Here is a 23,262-nt window from a genome sequence, read left to right as displayed (position 1 = left end):
CCGTCGTCGTCACCGCCCCGTCCCGTCGCCCCGTCGTCGCCGCCCCGTCCCGTCTCCCCGTCGTCGCCTCGCCGGTGAGCTCGCCCCGGCCGCCATGTCCACACACACACACACTACACACACACACACATTATTAGTTTGTTTGTTATAAATTTTTCTGTTTTTTAGTTATAGAAATGTAAGAAATTATTCTGTTTTTTAGTTATATAAATCTTAGAAATGTTAGTTATATAGAAATGTTATAAATGTTTTCTGTTTTTTAGTTATAGAAATATTAGAATTGTTATAGAAATGTTAGTTATATAATCAGAAAATTTTAGAATTAGTTTTAGTTAGATGAATTAGATTAATGTCAAGTTGTTAGAATTTGCATATATATATATAGAATTTTAGTTATCACAATTCAATCATTTAAAAATGTTACTTTTTGCGGGCATATAGTATTTGTTCTCGACGATATGCCCGGCCCGCATCCTCGCCGTCGACCCGTTCGCGACGACGTCCTGCTTCAGAGGACCCATGTCCGCGGTTGGGCTCCGCCGGGCTGGCACTGGGAGGTGCTACCTGGAGGGGCGCGCCGCTTGGTGAGGAACCCGACCTCGGGTCCCGTCGTCGACCCTGATCTTCTTTGGTGGCGTTCGCGTGGACCACATTCGGTGCAGAGGCAGCCGGCCCCGCCGGAGGTGGTGCGTCGCCGTGTCAGGGAGGAAGATGAGCACGTGACATGGCTACTATGGACGACGTCAGGTTCTCCACTACTTGGCGGGTTCTTCGGGCAGATGACCGGAGATATGATCCTGTGATGGTTCCTTCTCTTTGGGTGTGCACCGCCCGCGTCCCAGGAACCGTGAGTGGCGCCCTAGATTCTTCTGTAGTACTCGATCGTTATTAGGTACCTAGCCAGTGATGTATTCGATATATAATATTCAAGACGATGTATTCGAGATTATATATATTAAGACGATGATGTATTCGAGATTATATATTCGAGACGATGTATTCGAGATTCAGTTTTTCCTTATTGATTAATTGCATCCATGCATTGTAATTTGAATACTAAATTGTTTTATATTTCTTCTGTATTAATTAGTAAAGTAGAAGCTATGGCGGACAATACCGGCAGAGAGAGAGAAGAGGAATTGTTCGACATCATACGCAGCCCTCATAAGCTAGATGATCTGAATGAAGATGACGGCTCCCAATATCTGAAAAATACCGGAGAGGGTGATGAAAAGATATTCGATCTCGATGACCCAGCTGATGAAGTCATGAACTATGATTATGATGACACAGACAATGTTACTGATGACACAGACAATGCTGATCTTCAAATAACAAAGACTTCCGACGAGGTATATATTTATATAAGCATGCATCCTGGTGATCATCACATATTTTTTTATTGAAGATATATTAACGAATCGATCTTTCTTCTTTTAGCCCTCCGGATCGAGCAAATCTGCTTCTACACACAGCAAGACAAAGCGAGGCCCGGGCAGATTGTTGAAGGATGGTTTAAAGTACCACATCGAATCCATCAAACTTAGTGGCGAACCCCTCACGCCTAAGAACGTTGCGAACAAGTGGACTCGTCAGTGCAGAGTTCTTGTGAAGGACAAACTTCCGATCTCCATTCAAGAATGGAAAGAGCCAAAGACTAAACGTCCAGGTGTTACTTGGGTCGATGACAGAGCCAAAAAGACCTGGTGAAATCTCTGATGGAACATTTCACCCTACCAGATCATTTCACTAAAGAAGATGTGGAGAAAGTCAGGGCCGCTGCTCTTAAGAAGATGGCAATTGCATTCAACACCCACAAGAAAACTGTATGGGCCAACTACCTTGCTAATGAAAGGAAGACTCCATATTTCAAGGGAACACTGGAGAAGCAAAGAGAACACTGGGACGATTTCGTGACCTTCAAGGATTCAGAATTATCTAAGGAACGGTCGATGAAAAACAAGACAAATGCCGCAAGAAAGACGCAGTTCCATAGGCTGGGTCCAGGTGGCTACGCGGTGGGATTGCCTAAGTGGGATAAGTCTGAGCAAGAGATGGAGGCTGCAGGGGTCACTCCGATTACTAGGAGATGGCCCCCCAGGTGCAGAACTTGGTTCTATGCGCATGGGGGGGCGTTGGACCAGAAGACAGGCCTGGTTTCAAAGAAGGCAAGTCTAAAAGGAGCCGAACAAAAGATAATTGACGCAATAGAAGAAGCTCGAGCGGGGGTGTTCACGCCCAACAGAGAGAACGACGAGCTTACGCGTGCCCTGGGAAATCCTGAACACCCGGGAAGAACACGAGGAATGGGCGTTATTCCCTGGTATGAGGGCTTTTCGGACTGAAATGACGACTACATGCCCCGTGCAAGAAACAAGATGGAGGAGGAGAAGAAGAGGAAGCTGGAGGAGAAGCAGAGGAAGCAGGACGCAGAACGCCTTCAAGGCCTAGAAGCAAGGCACGCGGACCTGGCACTCAAATTCCAGCAGCAGCAGCAGCAGCAGATCGACTCACTTAGCCAGGAAAGGGGGTCTCAGCAGCGGCAGCAGCAAGCGGATGATCGTCCAGCATTGGATAGCACCGTCCCATCCATGCCGAGAAGCAGCGTTGGTTCTGCCCCGGGCGACACACTGCTGGATACATACCCTGTGGATGACATCATAGAGAACACTAACTGTGAGCTACACTCCAAAATGAAGAACATATCCATGAAGGTGGCGGACGGTGTTGCTTTTCCAGTGACCCCTGAAGCAACCTACCATTGCATCCCGATTATAGAGGGCTATGCTCGTGTCATGGTTGATGAAGTGGTGGACCCATATTCGGGGCTAACGCTTGACATTCCTGGAGGTGAAGACAAGCGCACACTGGAAGAGGCCATACATCGTATCATCCTATGGAGAAAGGATTGCATCATCTTTCGAAGTCCACCGAACCACGTCGTCTGCCGACTCCTCGAAGTCTGCCACCGAGTCAGCAGACTCCCGCTCTTCCAAGTCCACGAACGCGTGAGACGACTCCTCCTCGAAGTCCGCCACCTCCTCTGCCGGTTTCAAGTCCGGCACCGTGTCAGGCCACACCTCCTGCTTCAAGTACGGCACATCGTCAGGCCACCTCTCCTGGTCCAACTCCACGCCAGCCGTCTCCGCCGTCTCAGCAATCGCAGAAGAGACATGCCGCAGCTTTGGTGCGTAGCGGTACGAGTCGAGGTAGTTCAGGAAGTACAGGTGGAGACAAGCGATATAAATATGGTCCAAGCCTCGCTCTTCTTCCTCAGAGGCCTTACGACATGACCGAGGAGCAAAACGCAGCCATAGTGCAGGCCCAAGTGGACGCCCATTTTGGACCTAAACCGGCACCGCCGCCAAAGGAGAAAGTGCCTGAGAAAGTAATTGATCACTTCATTCGTATGGCTAGAGAACCAGCTCCCAAGCCTGTTGACTCGGACTATGAGCGCCAAATCAGGAAACTACATCGAGAACGGCTAAAGAAGGAAGCGAGCTCGAGCTCGAGGCAACAAGCAGCTGGCAAAAAATGCGGGAAAACCGTTCCCCAGCTGGGAGAATAGGCGGCGCAAGCGATCCCCCCGCTTGTTATGCCAACAACACATGAGAGGAGTACGCGCACCAAATATTATTGTGGGCAAACCGTTAGCGTTCCCCAGCAGGGTGATGTGGTAATAACGGAGGAGCATATAATGCAGGCTGAAATGCTCAAGATCTCTGTTGGACAACTCCTCGAAATCGAGCCCATGTCTCCGCTTAAAGAATTGGAAATAAAATGGAAATATGCCTGGGGCCAACCTTTGGTCCATCCAGACAAGGTCAAGGACCTCCCAACGAGAATGTATGAATTGCATCAATGGTAAATGAACATGACCAAGATTTCCAATCGAGTGTCCCTCATGGTGAATGTCAAGAAGGAGCATTATTACCATGAGAAAGCTCTGTCCATTGAGTATTCAGAACTATATCAGTTATTCAATCAAGACGCACTCGACAAGTCTATCGTCAGTTGCTATTGTCTGTAAGTGATTTCTTTCTGTAATTTAAGTCTCAAGCTAATTATGTAGTGATAATTTTGATCAATCATTACATGTAATTATCCTCACTATATTCTTTTCTATGGTATTATATGCAGGATGAAGATGTATGAAATGAAAAAATCTGGACGCTATGGCGTTGGGTTTATTGACCCAAATACCATTAATGAGGACATATGGAAGTTTCCATTTTATCAAGCAGGTGTAGAGGAAAGCATGGTAAAGTTCTTGAAGCGCCTCAATAGCAATGAAGATATACTACTTCCTTACAACTTCCCGTGAGTCACATTGTCTTGTACTACAAATTCTGTTTTTGCTTACTAGCTAGGTAGATGTTAATAATTAAGTGTATACGGTTTACAGTAGTTGATTAATTTTAAGAACATGCCCACTTATTTAAGACATGCAAACGTGTGCGCATGCAGTTGGCACTGGGTCTTGATAGACATTAATGTTGAGGAAGGAAAAGTTGAATTACTGGACTCACTAACTAAAGAAGAAAGTGACTTCACCGTCGTGAAGGGGATAGTCAACAAGTAATTTCAATCATTATTAACTATATATATCTCGGCCTATTATTAGTTCGTCATTTCCTGATATGAACTATTTAATAACCCCTTTATTAATTTTCTTTGCCGGCGGGCAGGGCATGGGCAAAGTTCATCAAGGTGACTCCAGGCGAATGGAAACAAAAGTTGTTTTGGCATCGACCAAAGGTAAGTGATTAAGAAGTACTAGCTAGCTACCATCTCTTTAATTCTTGTTTCAATATCATTAATTAATTATCATGCTTGATTAATCATTATCTGATTCAATTCCATTCTCGTAAAGGCCCTGAAGCAGGCGCCGGGGAATAATCTATGTGCATTCTACGTTTGCGAGAACATTCACATGATGACGTGCGAAAGGAGCAGATCTGATAGACAGGACTGAGTACGTTTGTCAGAACACTATTCACACCATTATCGATATCTAGTCACACAACTAACACACATGCATATTATTGATCTCCTTCTTAACAGTTCAGAGAGGTGCGGGATAAGCTCCTACCCCAGGAGCGCATACAAGCACTTCAAGAGAAAATAGCCGGATTTTTGCTCGACCAGGTCATAAACCCCAAAGGAGAATACTATTACCCGCTACCGCCCCCATGAACCACTTGTCATCGTGCTCCGGAGGCACCAAGGCAACATATATGTAGGAGAAATTGTATATGTATATACATGTGTATGTGTGAATAATGGTGTTGGTTGTGAGACATTCGATAATATATATATATATATATATATATATATATATATATATATATATATATATGCGGTTCTATACGTACGAGAAAATCTATTTATATATATGCATAACGTGTACAATTTGTAGTATCGTGAAATACCAGCATTTAGTAATGGAAAAAAAATGTAACGGAAAATAAAAAAAACACCCAAACATTTAGTACCGGTTGGTGTTACCAACCGGTACTAAAGCCCTACGCGCACCCGGGCCTAGCTCGTGCCACGTGTTCGCACTTTAGCGCCGGTTCGTGACGAACCGGTACTAAGGGGGGGGACCTTTAGTCCCCAATCTTTAGTGCCGGTTGTAGAACCGGCACTAAAGGCCGTTACGAACTGGCACTAAAGGCCGGTTCTGCACTAGTGAGGGGCATAGTTCCAGCGTGGGCGGCATGGGCGGATGTTAATGAGGAGGGTGGCAGTGGCAAGAGCGTCCGGCCAAAACCGGGGAGGCACGTTAGAGTGAAAGAGTAACGTGTGGACGCAGTCATTAAGAGTGCGAAGCATACGCTCGGCACGACCATTTTGTTGGGACGTGTAGGGGCAAGTGAGGTGGAAGATAGTGTCGTGGGAGGCTAGAAGGTTACGAACAACGGCGCTGTCAAACTCTTTTTCATTGTCAGTTTGTAAAGCAAGGATAGGATGACCGAACTGTGTGGTGACGAAGGAATAAAAGGCGGTGAGTGTGGCAAGGGCGTCGGACTTGCGACGAAGAGGAAATGTCCACACATAATGAGAGAAATCATCTAAGATCACCAAATAGTATAGGTAACCCGTGTTGCTTGCAACCGGGGATGTCCAAACATCACTATGCAATAACTGAAACGGAAAAGTGGAAATAGTGGTAGATGCGCTAAATGGAAGACGAACGTGCTTGCCAAGACGACAAGCCTCACAAGTATGGTCGTCGATCTTATTGCATGAGAATGAAAAACTCTTAAGTATTTGACGCAAAGTGGTGGAGTTCGGGTGCCCCAAACGAGCATGCCAAAGGTCGACACCCGCGGCGAGGGCGACTGGGGTGGTGGAGGCGGTGGTGGAGGATTGCACCGGATAGAGCTTGTCAGGACTATCGCAACGGTGAAGGACCATCCGAGTACAGACATCCTTCACAGAAAAGCCGACATCATCAAATTCAACGGTAATGGGATTCTCACAAGCAAGACGACGAACAGATACAAGGTTCGTAACTAAATCAGGAGACATAAGAACATCAGACATAGTGATAGGTGCAGACGTGGAAGGAAACGAAGCACGACCAACATGTGTGATAGGTAAAGAGGGACCGTTGCCAACGGTGATGCAAGTAGGAGTATGAACCGGAGTGGAGGAGGTTAGAGTACCGGGATGAGATGTCATGTGCGCGGTGACGCCCGAGTCCATGTACCAAGCGCCGCCGGTGATGGGGCCGAGTGCAGGGCGGCCAAGAAAATGGTGTCCCATGGCGGTGAGACCGGCAGTGAGGCGAAGCCACCGTAGGGCTGAACAGGGGCGGGTGGAGTATGGCCGCTGACCATCGGCGTGGCGAGCAGAGCCGCGGAGCCGGCACTGGCCGGCTGCTGCGGCACGGTGAAGTAGGACGGATGGCCCGCCGGAAAAATCTGCGGCATGGTGAAGGGATCCGGCGCGTCCACGTACATGTAACTGAAGAGAGACGACGTGGCAGAAGACATCGCGGCGGCGGCGGCGGCGGCACGGACCAGCAGCGACGGCGGCTAGAGGCGGCTCGAACGATCTGGCGAGTGGGCGCGGACGATGCTGGCTGAAGAGCGAAGCGGTCCAACGAGCGAGTGGCGTGCCAGCAAGAACTCCAGTAGATGATAGACTATGTTTGTAAATGTGTAGGGAAAGAAGTAGCACCGTGGTGTAGTAGTAGTAGAATAGATGAAAAGATTAAGCTAGGCAGGCGTACGCACTAGGCAGGCTAGCGGGATCGATCAAGCAATTGGCTAGCGGGATCGATCAAGCAGCGTGCATGCAACACGATCGATCGGGGCTTGCGGCAGCCGGCGGCTACTCGCGCGAGGCAGGATCGATCGGGGCTTGCGGCAGCTGGCGGCTACGCGCGTGAGGGAGATGTGGGAGCGACGGCCGGCGCGGAGGGCGCGCGAACGGCGGCGCGGAGGAGACGCGCGGCGGCGGCAGCGGTGGCGGAAGCGAGAAAGAAATCTAAAAAACTGATACCATGTAGAAGGAAAAAAATAAGCTGTGCAACACAATGCATTGATCGGTGCACCCGACACGTATATATAAGTATAGAAAGAGCCACAACCCTTTATGCAGAGGAACTAATAGGTAGGCCCAAGACACAATATACACGTACACAACATATTCAACAGATTTTCACCTCGATGTGGTCCTGTTGTCGGGAGGGTTCGGCCAGGGAAGCTACAATGCAGCCGGGATGGTCATTGTGAGGTTGCCTGTGCACTTTGTACTGCTAAACGTCTTTTCATTCTCCTAGGGAACGAAGAGTTGCTTTTTGTCTACCACAAAAGAAAGTCGTCTCTTCGTTCTTCAGGGGGACGAAAAGTGACTCTTCGTCAGCACTTTAGCTATATCTAAGTTGCCTGATTTTTCAATTTGGGTCAGTCAATTTCTTTGACTGTTGATTGCTGCTCCAAGATGCATATTGATTGTTTTTTCTATTATGTGTGCGTACTGATTGTTTTTTCTATTATGTGTGCTGTCCAGTATTGGGCTGAGCTTTTTTTGTTTGTTGATTGCTGCTCCGAGACGCAAATTTTGTCATTGTTTGTTTTAAATTTTGTTCCGTTTTATCTATTTATCTTAAATAAAGGGTAACAGCAATGCCACTAATTCATTCTTCCTTAGAAAATCTCATTGTTTTGATTATGCTTTAGTTTTTATTTCATTTTCTTTCTTCTAAAAGGGCAATACCAAAGCCACTAATTCATTCTTTCTTATGGAATTTCATTATTTTGATTTTGTTTTAGTTTTTATTTCATTTGGTAATACCAATGCAACTAAGTCATTCCTTCTTAAATCTAAAAAAAAAGTCACTCCTTCTTAGGAAACTTCGTTTTTATGAAAATTTCAATATTATATAATTATTCTTGCATATTATTAAAAAGCGCAATTTCAATATGAATTGTGTGCAATTTTTTTCATTATCTGCTTCATTATTTTTCAGTTTACTTCTTCTTAAAGGGTAATACCAGTGTCACTAATTAATTCTTTCTTCTAAACAATCGTCAATTTGATTATGTTTTAGTTTTTTATTTCATTTTATTTTTTTCTTAAAGGGTAATACCAAAAGCCACTAATTCATTCTTCGTAGAAAACCTCATTATTTCGATTTCGTTTTAGTTTATTTTATTTTCTTTCTTCTTCAATGGGAACACCAATGCCACAAATTCATCCCTTTTTTAAAAAAATCCACTATTATATGATTATTCTTGCATATTGTAAAAAAGTGCAATTTCTGTGTAAATTGTGTGCAATTTTTGTCATTTTTTCAGTGTGTTTCTTCTGGAAGGGTAACACCAATGCCACTAATTCATTCTTCCTTACAAAATTCATTACTCTGATTTGTTTCAGTTTGAGTTTATATTTATTTGTATGGGAAATATCAATGCCACTAATTCATTCGTTTTTAGGAAAGTTTTTCTTGCGAAATTGTGATATCGCTTTTTCTTGCATATTATTAAAAGAGTAATTTCTCTGTAAACTATGTGCACATTTTTATCACTATTTGTTTTATCATAAAATTCTTTCTTATAAAACATCATTACTTTCATTAAATTTTTTCAAAGAAAATCATTTTCTTTCTTCTTAAAGGATAATACCAAAGCCACTAATTCTTTCTTATAAAAAATCATTTTCTTTCTTCTTAACGGATAATACCAAAGCCACTAATTCACTGTTTCTTTTTAAAAAGTTGTTATTTTATTTATTTATTTCTTCTTTAGTTGAATTACCAATGCCACTAATTCATTCCTTTTGAGGACATTTTTTTTTGAAAATTCCACTATTCTATGTTCTTCTTGCATATTATATAAATGCGCAATTTTCTGTTTAAACTATGTGCAATTTTTTTTCATTTTTCTTTTTGTCTGAAGGGTACTTCCAATGCCACTAATTCATTCTTTCTTGAAAAATGTTTTTTTTTCTATGTGTAAGTATACACAATAGTACTGAACTATATGTGTGTAGTAGAATGAAAAAAAAAACACTATTATATGCTCATTCTTTGAATATTCCAAAAAGTGCAATTTGAGTTCAAAGTTGTGTGCAAGTTTTCAAGTTTTTTAGTTTTCTTTCTTCTTAAAGGGCCTCATTCTTCCTTAGGAAACTTCAATATTGTGTTTTTGTTTTTGTTTGTTCTATTTTCTTTCTTTTGAACGGGCTTCCTTCTTCCTTAGCAAAGTACTTCATTTTTTTAGTATGTGTCCATTTCTTTTTGCCGGGTGTATGTCTTTATTCATTGATACTTACTTGACTTTTGTCGTATTACAGTATTTTAGCTTAAAAATATACTATTGCAGATATGATTTTTAGCACATTCGTGTATCTATAGAGTAGGTTGTGCTTTGTTCATGCTACTGATCCATGCTGTTGACCAGATACTGATGCATTCATGTATCTATAGAGTATGTTCTGTTGTACTCCCTCCGTTCCCAAATAATTGTCTTTCTAGCCATCTCAAATGGACTACAACATACGAATGTATGTAGACATGTTTTAGACTGTAGATTCACTCATTTTGCTCCGTATATAGTCACTTGTTGAAATCTCTAGAAAGACAATTATTTAGAAACGGAGGGAGTAGTTTGTACGGTGCTGCATGCGACGACACGAGCGACACAGCCACCCACTGCTGCATGCATGCAGTGTCGGACTGCCCCTTTTCTCCATGGGCCGGGCGGCGGGCTGCTTTTGCCCTCGGGTAGCTCAGCTGTTAGCTAGCTGGTTGTTTGCGAAAAATGACTGAAATTCAGCCAACTTATCTCTACAAGAACAACCGGGTCATAGAACTGAGAAAGATTTAAACTGGGATATACTAGTTTTGAGACTTTGTAAAATAAAAAAATGTTTTAGGAAAAAACCTCTATTATTGCACATGGGGGCCATTGATGGTTTTATCCATAGCCATTTTGGTTTTCTTTCCCGATGAGGGTTTACCCCCAATTTCGTTCTATCTATTTTCGAACATGCAAGAGGGCCTCCATGGTTGCGAGAGTGTGGACCATAATGACGCTTTGATTGTTATATTCATTCAGTTCAACATATTATTTATGGAATAATATATTCTCCGGTTGGCATTTGTGGAATATATCTTTTGCCCTTATATTCCCCGGTTGGCATTTGTGGAATATATCTTTTGCCATTATATTCCCTGGTTGGCATTTGTGGAATATAATGGAAGATAGACCACGAGCTAGTACAAAGTGCTTCCTTATTTATGTAGGTCCATGAGTTAGTCTGCAAAAATGCACACAAGCACCACCACTCCACCAGAGCAAGTGAGGGACAGAACTTAGGCCGTCCGGACTTGAGTTGCCGGTAGAAGTTGTAGTGGGCGGCAAACGATATGGGGCCAGCGGCAGGAGATGGGACGAGGAAGACGGCGTGTGTCCCCTGTGGGTACGGCTACGTCGCGTCGGCGCTAGTCAAGCTGCTCCTGGAGAAGGGATACGCCGTGAAGACCACCCTCAGAAACCCCGGTAAGATTAACTCACTAATTATTCCCCTAAGTTTTGTGTATTTATGCCAAGAATCTAAACGACAGATTTGTTTGATTCCAGATGACGTGGTGAAAAACAAGCACCTCAAGGATTTGGAGGCGCTCGGCCCCTTGGAGGTCTTCCGTGCAGACCTCGACGAAGAGGGCAGCTTCGACGATGCCGTCGCCGGCTGCGACTATGTCTTCTTCGACGCCCCTCCAGTGAACCTCCACGCAGAGAACCCTGAGGTAAACGACGCGCAAAAAGCACCAAACGCAATGTCTGACGGGAGGGCACGCATTCTGAATGAAAAAAATTGATGTAATGTATGGTGATGACAGAAAGACGTGATCGAGCCGGCCGTCCACGGACTCCTGAACGTGATGAGGTCGTGCGTACGAGCGGGAACAGTGAAGCACGTGGTGCTGACATCGTCGGCGGCCGCGGTCTCCACCTTGCCGCAGGAAGGCGACGGTCATGTCCTGGACGAGGAATCCTGGGCCGACGTCGAGTTCCTCACGTCGGGAAAGAGCCATGCTTGGGTACACACACTTGAGTATTTTGATTTTCAGTTCGTTGAGTCATTCGAAACGATGATGACGCTGGCCTACCGTTGTGTAGGGGTTCCCTGTCTCGAAGGTGCGACTGGAGAAGGCGGCGAGCGCGTTCGCGCTGGAGAACGGCATCAGCCTCGTCACTGTGTGCCCGGGCCTCATGGTGGGCGCGGCGCCGGCGGCCAAGGTCCATCCCAGCGTCCTTGACGTCCTCTCGCTGCTCTCGGGTGAGCTCTCAACTGGAACTAGCAAAGAAAGATTCAGCAAACAAACGTCCATTCTGAATGAGTGTTGTGTTCGTTACATTATCTTCTTCTAATACGCAAACTTTGCATATTCACGAATGAATAAATAAATAAATCAGTTTGTAATTATTGTTAGGCGATGAAGCGAGGGTCCGCACCCTTAAATTCATCGTGAGGATGTCTGGCTCCATTCCGTTGGTCCATGTCGACGACATCTGCCGCGCTGAGATATTCGTGGCCGAGGAGGAGGCGGCGTCGGGGCGGTACATCTGCTGCAGCCTCAACACCACCGTAGTGGAGCTAGCCCGCTTCTTGGCGGCCAAGTACCCGCAGTACAACGTCAACACCGACCGGTACATACTCAGACTCTTGGTCATGGCGCCTTCTGTTCGGTTCTCAACCGTGCGCAGTGACGATGTGTATCTAAGGAAGTGTTCGTTTTTCAGGTTCTGCAGTCTTCTAGAGAAGCCGAGGGTCTGCATTTCTTCGGCGAAGCTCCTCGGGGAAGGGTTCGAGTACAAGTTCAAGAACCTGGATGAGATATACGACGACATCATCAAGTACGGCAAGGATTTGGGAATCCTTCCATACTAATATATGACCAGATTCTCTATCCTTGGCTCTCAGAAACAAATTTTGTTTGTGGACGGCCGGGGGCGCGCAGGTGGCGTCCTGTATCTTTGTTCTACTTTGCTTTTCGTGCTTATGTTGTTGTCCTAGCACACTATTTGCTTTGTTCAACTTCCTGTTCAAACTTATGTTTGCATTATATGTGGAGCCTGATTGGTGTTTTATCTATAATAAAGCGGGGCGATAGCCTGTTTTGAGAATGAAATTTCATGTTTACAGAATAAGGCTACCCTCCTAAACAAATAATAAAGTAAAAATGTGCTGAAATTAATGTGCGTGTTCAGTTTATATGAAATCCATTTGTAAAATACTTGTATGAAAAGTGACAGCTCCATGTACTGGTATAAGGCTGGCCATAGTGGGGTAGCATAACCGGTATCATGCACTTGGGACTCGTAAACATGCTTATGTGGCAGATAATTAAATAAAAGAGAGGAGGTTATAATAACATAGGTAGATACTGTATCATAAATAAATATAATGTTACTATGTCTCATGCATGATAATAAATGAGACCATCTATGATACTAATTTATGATACTATGCATCATGGATGTAGTATTATACACTAGTATCATATGCATGATACTAATATATGATACTCCCCACTATGGCCAGCCTAATGAACCTTCTCTGTGCAATTAATGTGTCTCATAAGTGTATATCCAATCCTGATGATTAGGCGTATCCCTCAATCTTGCACCTAAAGAAATCACCATTACAATCTTGGTGACTCGGGTGGCCACCTAAAGAAATCATCATTACAATCTTGGTTACTCGGGTGGCCATGGGTTCCCTCGGTAATAGGCTTCGTCCCCTTGCATGGGATTTTTCGCTCAGTATGGGATGAGATAGTTCAAATTGGAATCCATTGGGATCGATGTCTGGCTGTGGTTCGGTGAGAGCATCTACAGCTGGGCGCCTCAAATGGATCACAAACGTACAGGCGAATGAATTGATTACAAACAGATAAAATTACCCGACCCACCCGGGCGCCTCAAACCGGCCTCAAACATTCGGGTTGTCAGGCACCCCTCATATCCAGTTCAAATGTAGGGCGAATATGAGGCGGCTCGGGCACGCCCAGGCGCGTTTGTCACGTCAGCCCGGCCCACCACTAACCCCAGCCGATCCATCACTGACCCCATGTCTGGGTTGTCCGCCTTTTTCTTCTTCTTCTGATTTTTCAACATTTTTTGTCGCTTTACTATATTAGTTATTTTTTGTTTATCAGTTCACTTTCTTGTTTTCCGCCCGCTATATATTCCAAGGTATTCTAAAAATGACATATTTTAAAAATATTTTGAGTTATAAAATTAATTCATATAACTGAATGTAATCTTGTGTTTTAAAAAATATTATGTGTTATTTTGAACAGATATTCATCTTATATTTAGAAAATGTCCGATATGTTTACATAAATATTTAGGTGCATTAAAAAAATTCAGAATTGTTTTTAATGTTCGTCATGTATTTGAAAATATATTGACAATGTTTCTAAAATGTATCCATCATGTATTTGAATATTTTTACCGCATACTAAAAAATGTCGTGTATTTAGAAAAGTAGTCTTTGTTTATCTAGATGTTGTTCATCATCCACCAAAAAAAAATTAATCATTAATATTTACCATAAATTTAAATATATATTTGCCGTCATCACTTATTGAAAATGTTGCTCATGTATTTAGACAAAGAAAAGCAACTAGAAAGGAAGGAAATATATGGAAAATAAGAATGAAAAATGAATAGAAAACACAAAATCAGGAAAAATAGGGAAGATAATAAAGACCAAGAAGAAAACTCGACTGAACTACTGTCCACCGGCAGTGGCGGGCCTAGAGTTTGACCAAAAGGGTGCCAACCTTATCACTCACAATAAAAATGAAATGTATAACCATAGAAAAAATTGTCAGTGTGCCATTTTTACTCTACAATACACAGAGGATTAGACTAACTAGTCCTAGATAAAAAACATGTTTTGTATTTTTAGAGCGGGTGAAGGGCACCCACAACTATTACAAATTAAAAAACGGAGGAAAACGAATCATTGACCTGCGCGCTCGCTAGGCCGGCCCGCTCAGAACCCGTGTAGGCAACGGCTTCATATCGCTCACAAGGAGTGATACATAACATTTGGGAAGGGTAACGGGATTGCTATGCACTGCTTTAAGTTTTCTTTTCTAGGGGTATGCACTGTTTCTTTTTTTTTGCAAGAAAACTTTCAATCTATTCAACTTCAATCATGGCAGTACAACGAACATCCGAAATAATAAAAAATACATCAATATCCGTAGACCACTTAGCGATGAGTACAAGCACTGAAGCAAGCCGAAGGTGCATCGCTGTCATCGCATCTTCCTCGACGGAGCCGGGCAAAACTTGTTGTAGTAGACAATCGAGAAGTCGTCATGCTTTATGTGTGCAATAACAGTCAGCGGCCTTTAGTAATAGCTAAAGGGTTATAATTGGTGCTGCCCCCTTAGCAATATCGGCATAGTTTTGTTTTCCATTTGTCAGAATTTTGATAATAAAAATAAAAAAATTAATTAAAATTTAAGTAGAAATGTGCGTCAACTAAAACATGTTGACTCATATATAAAAGAATCTTTGTACTTCTAAAATAAGTTCATGAAATTTAAAAAAATGTGTCTGTCATTTTACAAGTGTTCGCATATTTAAAGAGGTGTTCATATTATTTTTAAAAGGGTATATGTATTTACTAGTATAAGTATTATTGTATTTTTATATATTTTCATGTAACCGAATTTTTTTAATGTGATTTTGAAAAAGTGTCCGTGCAAATTATGTGTTCACACATATTTACTGAAATTTTTGCATGTTTCAAAATGTTCTTGAGTATTTTAGAAAAATATTCTTGACACTTAAAATTATGTTCACATAGTTAAAAAGATGTTTACACATTAAAAAAAAGTCGTGCATTTGAAAAAATCTCATAATTTATAATTTAGTTTCATAAATTAAAAATCATGGAATTTTTAAAAGTGTTCAGGCCTTGAATTTTTTTTTCGCATTTAAAAATGCTTACATGTTTAAAGAGAGTATTCACACGTTCAAAAATGTGTTCGTGTATTTACCAAAAATACGTTATGCAGTTTTATAAAAAAATCATTTGTTTATCTAAAATATTTATATTTCTTGTCCATTCTGCGCACTTGTAGAGTAAGCAGCTCCTCCTCCAAAAACGTCCGAAGGGAAAAGGAGAAAAGACATCAGCAATATAAAACATTCCTTAGATTCTTGATTACCAGACACTTGACGCTGTGAAACAAATTAACCCTTGCAAAATTAATCTGAAGAAATGAAGCAGAATTCCAACCCGAGTGATCGTTGATGGGTGGTTGGCAGTGAGAGAGTAGTATGTACAATGTGCGAACGCCCAGGTCTTGGAAAGACAAGAGTAGCTGAACCAGTAAAATGCTGTTGGCTTATACAAAGTCGTGACGCGCCGAAACTCCTATCAGGTTTCATTCTGCGAAAGCGCAACTTCTCATGACAACAACACGAGTACGTAGGTACATCCCTACATGGCCAACCAGCTTCTAGATCGGCCATGGAAAGAAACATTGCTGCCTGAACCAGTGTGTTCTGAACTGAAATATTATTACAAAACCGAATTCGACAGCACATGCCTAGTAGTATGAACTTACACTGGGCAAAAGAAAAAAAACTTACACTGGGCAAAAGACGTGGCAATTTTTAAGGATTCGTCGGAGTATTACACAGCATATAATGTAATCTCAAGAGCTCGGATTAAAAGATCAAATTGTACAGGATTGCGAAAAGTAAGTTGTCTGAAATCAAATCATCATGTTTTGCTGCCTGAAAGAGTCTGCAGGCCAACATATGTTGCAAGAATAGTTGGTAATAAAATGGCATTCCATTTTGTAACTAAATTTCCTCATCCAAACACAATTCCTCGCTTTCGCGTATTCCTACGCCGCCTCCACCTCTTCACCTGATTTATCATCCTCCTCAATCTCCTGCCTGCTAGTGCTAGCAGGTTCCCTGCAAAATGTACGATGTCAGCAACTCGCACAATCAAATCGAGTTCAGAACAGCAATGGGTACTTCATTTTTGTACATATACTACTTTGAGCAGGGATACCGGATACGCGAACCAACATAATAAAAGAAATGTAAAATAACAGTAAACCAACGAGCAATATGATGGTACATACTCATAATTTTTGTTGGGGATGTGGGCCAGCACTTTCTTGTTCTCCTCAACCTGACACCACTTCTCCAATTCCGGACAGTCAAAAATACACAGATCCTTGAGGCTGGTGAGTTTCTGCATTGTATCCGGCAACGAGTTGAGGTGCTTGCAGCGGACGATCTTCAGCTCCCGGAGAGAGGTGAGCTCACCCAAGTACTCCGAGAGGCATGTTCCGGTGTAACCATTAACCTCAAGGCACTGCAGATTAGGTGGTGGCACTAATTCCCCCAACAAAGCACTGTCCTTCACTCGCCCGACATTGTCCAAAGTCCAAGAAAGCTTTAACTTTTGAAGCTTCTGTTTCTCCACCAATTTGATTCCATTTGCTTCCTCTTTAGACTTGACCTTTTCTAGGCAGCTTATCTGGAGCTCTTGGCAATTTACCACCTCCAGCTGAACAATGTTGCTGCTGCTATACACATCATCATCATCGATGATGCGAACCACAAACTGGCAACTCTCTAGGCCACGGCACATCCTCAGATTTGTAAATGTGAGAGACTTCATTTCACCAACCATCTTGAGTCTGATGCAGCCTGAGAGATTCAGTGTTTTTAGCTTGTTGAGCTCACCTAGACTCGCAGGCAGATCAAAAAGAAATGTGTTATGAGACAGGTCCAGATGCTCTAGGCTGGAAAGACCGCTGACACACTCTCCAATGTATTGGGGACTGTCCTCTTGTGACTGGTAGTGGTAAAACATAGGATTCAGACACATTGACAGGTTCAGATACCGGAGTTTTGTGAGCTTGCACAAACCATCTTTTAGACCTTTGAGATGAGACCGGTGCCGAGCAAGATGACAGCAAGGGTTTGACAAGTTCAAATGTTCTAGAGTGGTGAGGCCACCAAGGCCTTTCCCGATCGCTTCAAAACAAGACCAGAACGATAAATCCAAGTGTACCAGTTTGCCGAGTTTCTGGAGTGGTTCTGGAAACTTTGCCAGTCCATGGCATCGTGATAGCTTGACATGGGTCAAGTTTATGAGATCTCCAAATGATTCCGGAAGAGCTACAAGCCTTGAGCAGCCTGATAAGTCAATATGGAACAGATTTTTCAGATGCCCAAATGACTCTGGCAGAGTAACCAACCCAGTGAATTCTGATATCTTAAGATACCCCAGGTGCCTCAGTTGACAGATGGAGTCCGGTAGCTTCTGCACAGAGCTCTCCTTTAGTTCCAGGACACGTAGGCACTTCTTACGTGAAAATGACTCATCTTTAAACTGCACTTTGGTACAACGGACACAACGCAGAGCCCTTAGATAGTCATCATGCTCCTGATCAAGTTTCCCACGAGGATTGGTGGCTAGAAGGTAGCTTAAAGTTTCTCGCAACAATGTCATGAAGCCATGCGCCAGATCATGTATAGTGAACAAGATTGCACCTTTTTCGTCTTTTCCACTGGCCTGCAACAAATTGAAGGCATATACACGATAATTATAAGATGCATCGTGAAATATTTATCTTGATAAAGTGTAACTACTATGGTGCAACTTAGACATGTGGAGCTTAGATATATTTTAACATTAACTAAAAAGGAGGACGCTAGGCGTCGGTTGACCGATTGAAAGCCCGGATCGATCACCTTGCTAGCCGTCAGATGTGGTCATACATCGCTGTCAGATCTAGGTGTCCCAAAAAATCAGCTTCTGAGCCTGCTTCCTCAACACTACACCATCTTCCCTGCACACTCCTGCACCCGCAGTTCGTGCAAATATCTAGGCATTGACATTGCTCCGGCATGATATGCGATCACCATGGGCATCGTCAATGAAGACGCCCATTGCGGCAACACACTCCCCCGCATGTAGCAGCACCACGACAGCTTGCAGCACCACCGGCATTGCCGTCGACAGCCTGGACGCACCACTTGCAGTTGCAACATTCCCATCGACGGTTGCAGCTCGGCCGTCGTTACTTGCATCACAGTGTCGCTAACTGCGGCTCTGTGGTAGACAGTTGCAGGTTGCAGCAACGCTATCCATCGACGGTCACTGCCCAGCCATTGCTGCTTGCAACTCTACCGGTCACCCGTCGTAGCACAGTTGTTGCTGCTCGCATGTCGTCGTCGCCTCACATCTTCTTCATCGCCATGGCGTAGCATCGCCGCCGCCGAATCATAGCATCACTCCTTCGCGTTGATGTCCTTGTGCGTCGGAGGCTCACTCGCACCACCGTTCGACCGGCTTCAACACGCATGACCGGGTGCCCTGTCCTTGCAACACCCGCGACCCGACTTTACTATACACATGGGCGTCCCTCTCTCTTGCAGCAACATTATCTGTGTGTGAGCTCGTCTCTGGCAACAGTGGCCGGTAAGGGGATGGGTGAATGGAGGAGAACGCAACGGATGGCGACGGCTTCACAGAGAGAGGTGGATGAGGGCCTCTTTGACTCACATGTTGTGTAAAACTTATAATAAGAAAAACATAATGACATGTCATCTTCAATACTGCAGCAGTAGTACGAGCGTTTGATTGTGCCCAGGAAAAATGTAGGATTCTTCACATGAAGTTGTAATTGATGGAAATTTTCCTATGAAAAGTACAAATCAATCATAAGAAAAATTCCTATGAATTGTAATAGTAAGAATTAGGATTCTCCAAAATTATTTTAGATTTTTTTAGATCAAAGAGGCCCTTGGTGTAGCGGGTGGCTCACGAATGGATAATGTCGAAGGGAGCCAGCGACTTGGGGAGCGTGTGGGGCTCGACCAACACGGCCGATTCTAGCGCGTGATCGAACAGCCGATTAGGATCCTCTTTCCTAATACAAGATTAGTAAGACTATATATGTCTTACTCTGGTAGATGTATGTAGTTTTTTCGTTTCACTATCATGTCGCTCGTGCATACCTATACTAGTATACTACCATATCCACATAGTAGTACAATATACCCGCCAAAAAAAATCCACATGGTAATCCATCCAGTGGAACAAGTATGATATAATTCGCTCAAATTTTATTTATGTTTTGTGTCTCGAAATTCAACAAATTTTGTACAACAGAGTAGTAGACAATTACTCACGTGGTCCAGCCCTGCAGTTTGAAGGAATGACATGTCCTGAAGCCTGGTAATATGCTCCTCAGCTATCTGTGTGGCAGACAATATTTTAGATGGCTCAATGAGGTGAAGAGCAATCCAGTGATGAACCAGGTCATCTTTGACTATGATGTGGCTGGTTGGGAAGATTTGACAACAATAAGCAAAGCATAGCCTCAAATCTGGTGGCATACTCCTGTAGCTTAGCTCGACACTTGAAAGGGGTAACCGCGGAACTGATTCAAAAGCCATAATATAAGACCGGATTGTTTTCCATCTCCATACATCCCGTGAAGAATCTAGCCTGCCTGCATATTCTCGAGCTGCTGATGGTACACCACAGCACTTGCTTGCTATTTCCCGTCCAATCTTCTCCAACTCTTCTCCTCCTCCTTCGAATCGGATCAATTTCTTGATTATTTCCCAACACGTGTCATCACTCAACCGATTTAACCTGTACGGCTCAACTGTACAGATCTTTCTGGCGATGGCTTGGTTGCATGTGGTTACTATTACCTCCATCTTGTCTCCCAAGAAAGTTAACATGGACTTCAACAGCTGTAACTGAATGGAATCCTCCTCCCACAGGTCATCCAACACAAGGAGCACCTTCTTACCATCAAGTAGCTCGTGAAGGCACTTCATTATACTCTCCATCCCCTCCACATCTGAAGAAGCATGGTTGATCTCTTCTTGTCCTCTTCCTGACACTTGACAAATAATGGAGTTGCCTATTGTATGGAAGTCGAACTGGGGAGACACATGAACCCATACCCGGAAGTCGAAGCCTTGAAGGGAGTGGGTATCGTTAAAAACCATTTGTGCCAAGGTTGTCTTGCCGATGCATGCAAGCCCAAAGATGGGAAGAATGGTGATGTGCACTTGCATGATGTTGAGCTGGGTAGATAGCAGGGCGGCTATTATCCTCTCTTTATCTGATCCTCTTCCCACAGCCATTGCTTCCTCAAAAACTGGCCCAGTTTTTCGTTCCTCAATATATTTGTGGAACATGTTGTTTTCTGACATATATTCTGATAACTTACTAGACTGCTCCTTTGCCCATATCACTAGTTTTTTTGCCTCGTCCACCTGGATGGCCGTGGCATTCTTCATGATGGCAAGGCGGGGCAGCATCCTTGTCATCTGCAAATATGGACCATTATCTTGCTTGGAGAAAACATTAAACTGTCTTGAAATAAAAATATTGGAAGTTTTAACAACAACACAGCTAAAACATTGATCCATGAATTATACTCTAACCAATGTCACGTCGGTGAAGACAGCACGGTAAGTAATGGATAGTATTTGCTTCAATGGAATAAGAAACGGAAAAAAAAACGGCCAGTTGCAGTGCAATACCGTTGCAGTAGCCTGTGCTGTCGCGTCCTGCAGCTCGTCGACAATGTCTATGGTCTTGTAGGCGATGCTCAAGGCATGCTGCAGACATATCGACACCCATCGACGACTCAATGGCTGCATCTCGGCTTTGTCCAGCACCGGCTGGATGGCCTCCAGCGCCACCAACATCTCACGCAGGTCACCGGTGAAGTTCAAACGCGCCACGGCTTCATCTCCTATAGCGGATCTGAGCTTCGGGCATGCCCTCTCCAAGATGGCTTGGGCCATGGCTGCTATTTTGCTTCTACAACGAGCTCTATTTGCTTGTGTTCAGAGATGGGATGGGGATTGGAGTGAGATGGGGTGGGATGAGTAAATGGAGAGGTAGACAGGATGCGCACGTCAGCGTATTCTTTAAATACAGTATCTTTAGCCTGCCGAGAAAGAATGAACCAGCTGGAGCTGTCGATCGGGAGCTGTACCGGCAGAAAGAAATTATACTCCCTCTGTAAGTCATCTTACGAAAACCAAATAATCCCAAAACAGTTAGGCGCGGTGCACTAAATTTTACCTCGTTTCTTATTTCTTGACATATCAACCAATAAGAGATGTGGGGTGTGCATGCTTTTAATGACTTGAGACTACCAAACACGACATGCAGTGGTTAGTTCATTGCATGCAATGCTATTAATTAACAAATGAACATTAAGTTCTCTCGTTTTCTCCTCCTTCTTGGTCACGGTGCACAACCTAAGATAACTTACTCACCTAGACGGAGGGAGTATATTTTTTGTCAGACAACAATTTGCTACTACTTCTTCCGTTCCTGAATATAAATCTCTTTAGAGATTTCAAATATAAATCACATATTTTAAAATATAGATTTACTCACTTTGCTCCGTATATAGTTCGTAGTGGAATCTAAAGACTTATATGTGAAAACGGAAGGAATACATGCGATCATTTTGCTCCAGTCATGACGATGCAGAAAACCAAATCTTATTTGAGTCTCAAGACACTGATGCAAAAGTCGGCTACTACCACATTACTAGATTCTTTTCTTTCTTTCTTTCCCCTCATTTTCTATCGCAAGTAAAGGAACTATGTTGTACTACTCCCTCGAATTAAGCGCCTGTAAATCCGGCCGGTTGTCTCTTAACTGGACCATGGGCCATGCATCATGCATGCACTAGACATACTATCAGGCTGGTCATAGTGGGGAGTAACTTAGACTAGTGCCATGCATATGACATTAGTTTAAATTACTACCTTCATAATGCAAAGTAACATAATAGTAGTATCATAGATGGCTTCATTTATTAGCTCGTAGACTCATCTTGTCTTGAAAAGCGCTATGTTATAGTAACATATTATGTTACCACCTTTCATTAATTACTTGCCACGTAAGCAGAATTTTCTCGAAATATGCTATGTTACTTGCTAAGGCTGGTCATAGTGGGGAGTAACTTAGACTAGTGTCATGCATATGACACTAGTGTAAGTTACTACCTCCATAGTGCAAAGTAACATAGTAGTAGTATCATAGATTGCTTCATTTATTATCTCATAGACTCATTTTGCCTCGGAAAGCGCTATGTTACAGTAACATATTATGTTACCACAAGCACCTCTTTCCTCATTAAATACTTGCCACATAAGCAAAATTGTCTTGGGATGTGTTAAGTTACTACCTAAATTACTCCCACTATGGCTAGCCTAAGTTACTCCCACTATGGCTAGCCTCAGTATTAGACAATTCCACCGGCCATGCATGTCTTATAAAACATTCTTTGTCAGATGTAGTAGGTGTTGTGCTGATCTGGGAGAAAAATAATCATCCACTAGATATTAAATAAACAAAAGCATCTCTCTGATCAAGATCGACAGCTTTATCGGCCAAAAAAAAAATATCTGCCTAGGGCGTTGTGCGTTTGAACGTGCACTCATCGGCCAATATATCCATCTATATTAATTGGCTAGGATAAAAAAAATGCAGCTTAATTGGCAGGTCCTGTGAGTATTATTACCTCATTTTAGCAGCCTTAACGCAAAGGTTAATCAGAAATCACCTGTGAGTATTATTACCTCATTTTAGCAGCCTTAACGCAAGGTTAATCACCTGTTTAATTATTCACCAGAGCGCTAACGTATACTTGTGCTTAACTGGCGCATTACTATTTGAACTAAAATCACAACA

At 43.2% G+C, this 23,262-nt stretch overlaps 3 protein-coding genes across 3 annotated transcripts; 1 reads left to right on the top strand and 2 right to left on the bottom strand.

The window, feature by feature from the left end:
- The first annotated feature begins 10,773 nt into the window (after positions 1-10,773).
- LOC119358703 (anthocyanidin reductase ((2S)-flavan-3-ol-forming)-like) lies at positions 10,774-12,649 on the top strand. The gene is made up of 6 exons (XM_037625142.1): positions 10,774-11,015; positions 11,097-11,263; positions 11,357-11,557; positions 11,637-11,796; positions 11,951-12,167; positions 12,261-12,649. Exons 1-6 carry the CDS (start codon positions 10,883-10,885, stop codon positions 12,406-12,408), a joined length of 1,026 nt encoding a protein of 341 aa, XP_037481039.1. The 5' UTR covers positions 10,774-10,882; the 3' UTR covers positions 12,409-12,649.
- Positions 12,650-16,182: 3,533 nt separating this feature from the next.
- On the bottom strand, positions 16,183-18,528 carry LOC119357458 (disease resistance protein RPV1-like). Its single transcript, XM_037624403.1, has 3 exons — positions 18,415-18,528; positions 16,646-18,090; positions 16,183-16,472 (listed from the first exon to the last, which is right to left on the bottom strand). The coding sequence occupies exons 1-3, from the start codon at positions 18,526-18,528 to the stop codon at positions 16,400-16,402; spliced, it is 1,632 nt and encodes a 543-aa protein (XP_037480300.1). The 3' UTR covers positions 16,183-16,399.
- An 813-nt stretch (positions 18,529-19,341) lies between these two features.
- On the bottom strand, positions 19,342-21,353 carry LOC119357457 (putative disease resistance protein RGA1). The gene is made up of 3 exons (XM_037624402.1): positions 21,087-21,353; positions 19,744-20,765; positions 19,342-19,450 (listed from the first exon to the last, which is right to left on the bottom strand). The coding sequence occupies exons 1-3, from the start codon at positions 21,351-21,353 to the stop codon at positions 19,342-19,344; spliced, it is 1,398 nt and encodes a 465-aa protein (XP_037480299.1).
- Between the last annotated feature and the right edge of the window lie 1,909 nt (positions 21,354-23,262).

This window comes from Triticum dicoccoides, chromosome 2A (assembly GCF_002162155.2).
Source record: "Triticum dicoccoides isolate Atlit2015 ecotype Zavitan chromosome 2A, WEW_v2.0, whole genome shotgun sequence".
Lineage (NCBI taxonomy): Eukaryota > Viridiplantae > Streptophyta > Magnoliopsida > Poales > Poaceae > Triticum > Triticum dicoccoides.
This window is presented reverse-complemented; position numbering and strand designations above follow the sequence as displayed.

Bases quoted from the DNA above. Each gene is read 5' to 3' on its own strand.
- LOC119358703 (XM_037625142.1), top strand. From the start codon at position 10,883: ATGGGGCCAGCGGCAGGAGATGGGACGAGGAAGACGGCGTGTGTCCCC. The intron at 11,264-11,356 runs GTAAACGACGCG...TGGTGATGACAG, and splicing joins TCCACGCAGAGAACCCTGAG to AAAGACGTGATCGAGCCGGC. The intron at 12,168-12,260 runs GTACATACTCAG...TTCGTTTTTCAG, and splicing joins TACAACGTCAACACCGACCG to GTTCTGCAGTCTTCTAGAGA.
- LOC119357458 (XM_037624403.1), bottom strand. From the start codon at position 18,528: ATGCCGGTGGTGCTGCAAGCTGTCGTGGTGCTGCTACATGCGGGGGAG. The intron at 18,091-18,414 runs GTCAATGCCTAG...AATTTGTTGCAG, and splicing joins GCATATCATGCCGGAGCAAT to GCCAGTGGAAAAGACGAAAA. The intron at 16,473-16,645 runs GTATGTACCATC...TACATTTTGCAG, and splicing joins ATCCCCAACAAAAATTATGA to GGAACCTGCTAGCACTAGCA.
- LOC119357457 (XM_037624402.1), bottom strand. From the start codon at position 21,353: ATGGCCCAAGCCATCTTGGAGAGGGCATGCCCGAAGCTCAGATCCGCT. The intron at 20,766-21,086 runs GTATTGCACTGC...CAGTCTAGTAAG, and splicing joins CAGCACAGGCTACTGCAACG to TTATCAGAATATATGTCAGA. The intron at 19,451-19,743 runs GTCATTCCTTCA...ATCTTGTATTAG, and splicing joins ATTACCAGGCTTCAGGACAT to GAAAGAGGATCCTAATCGGC.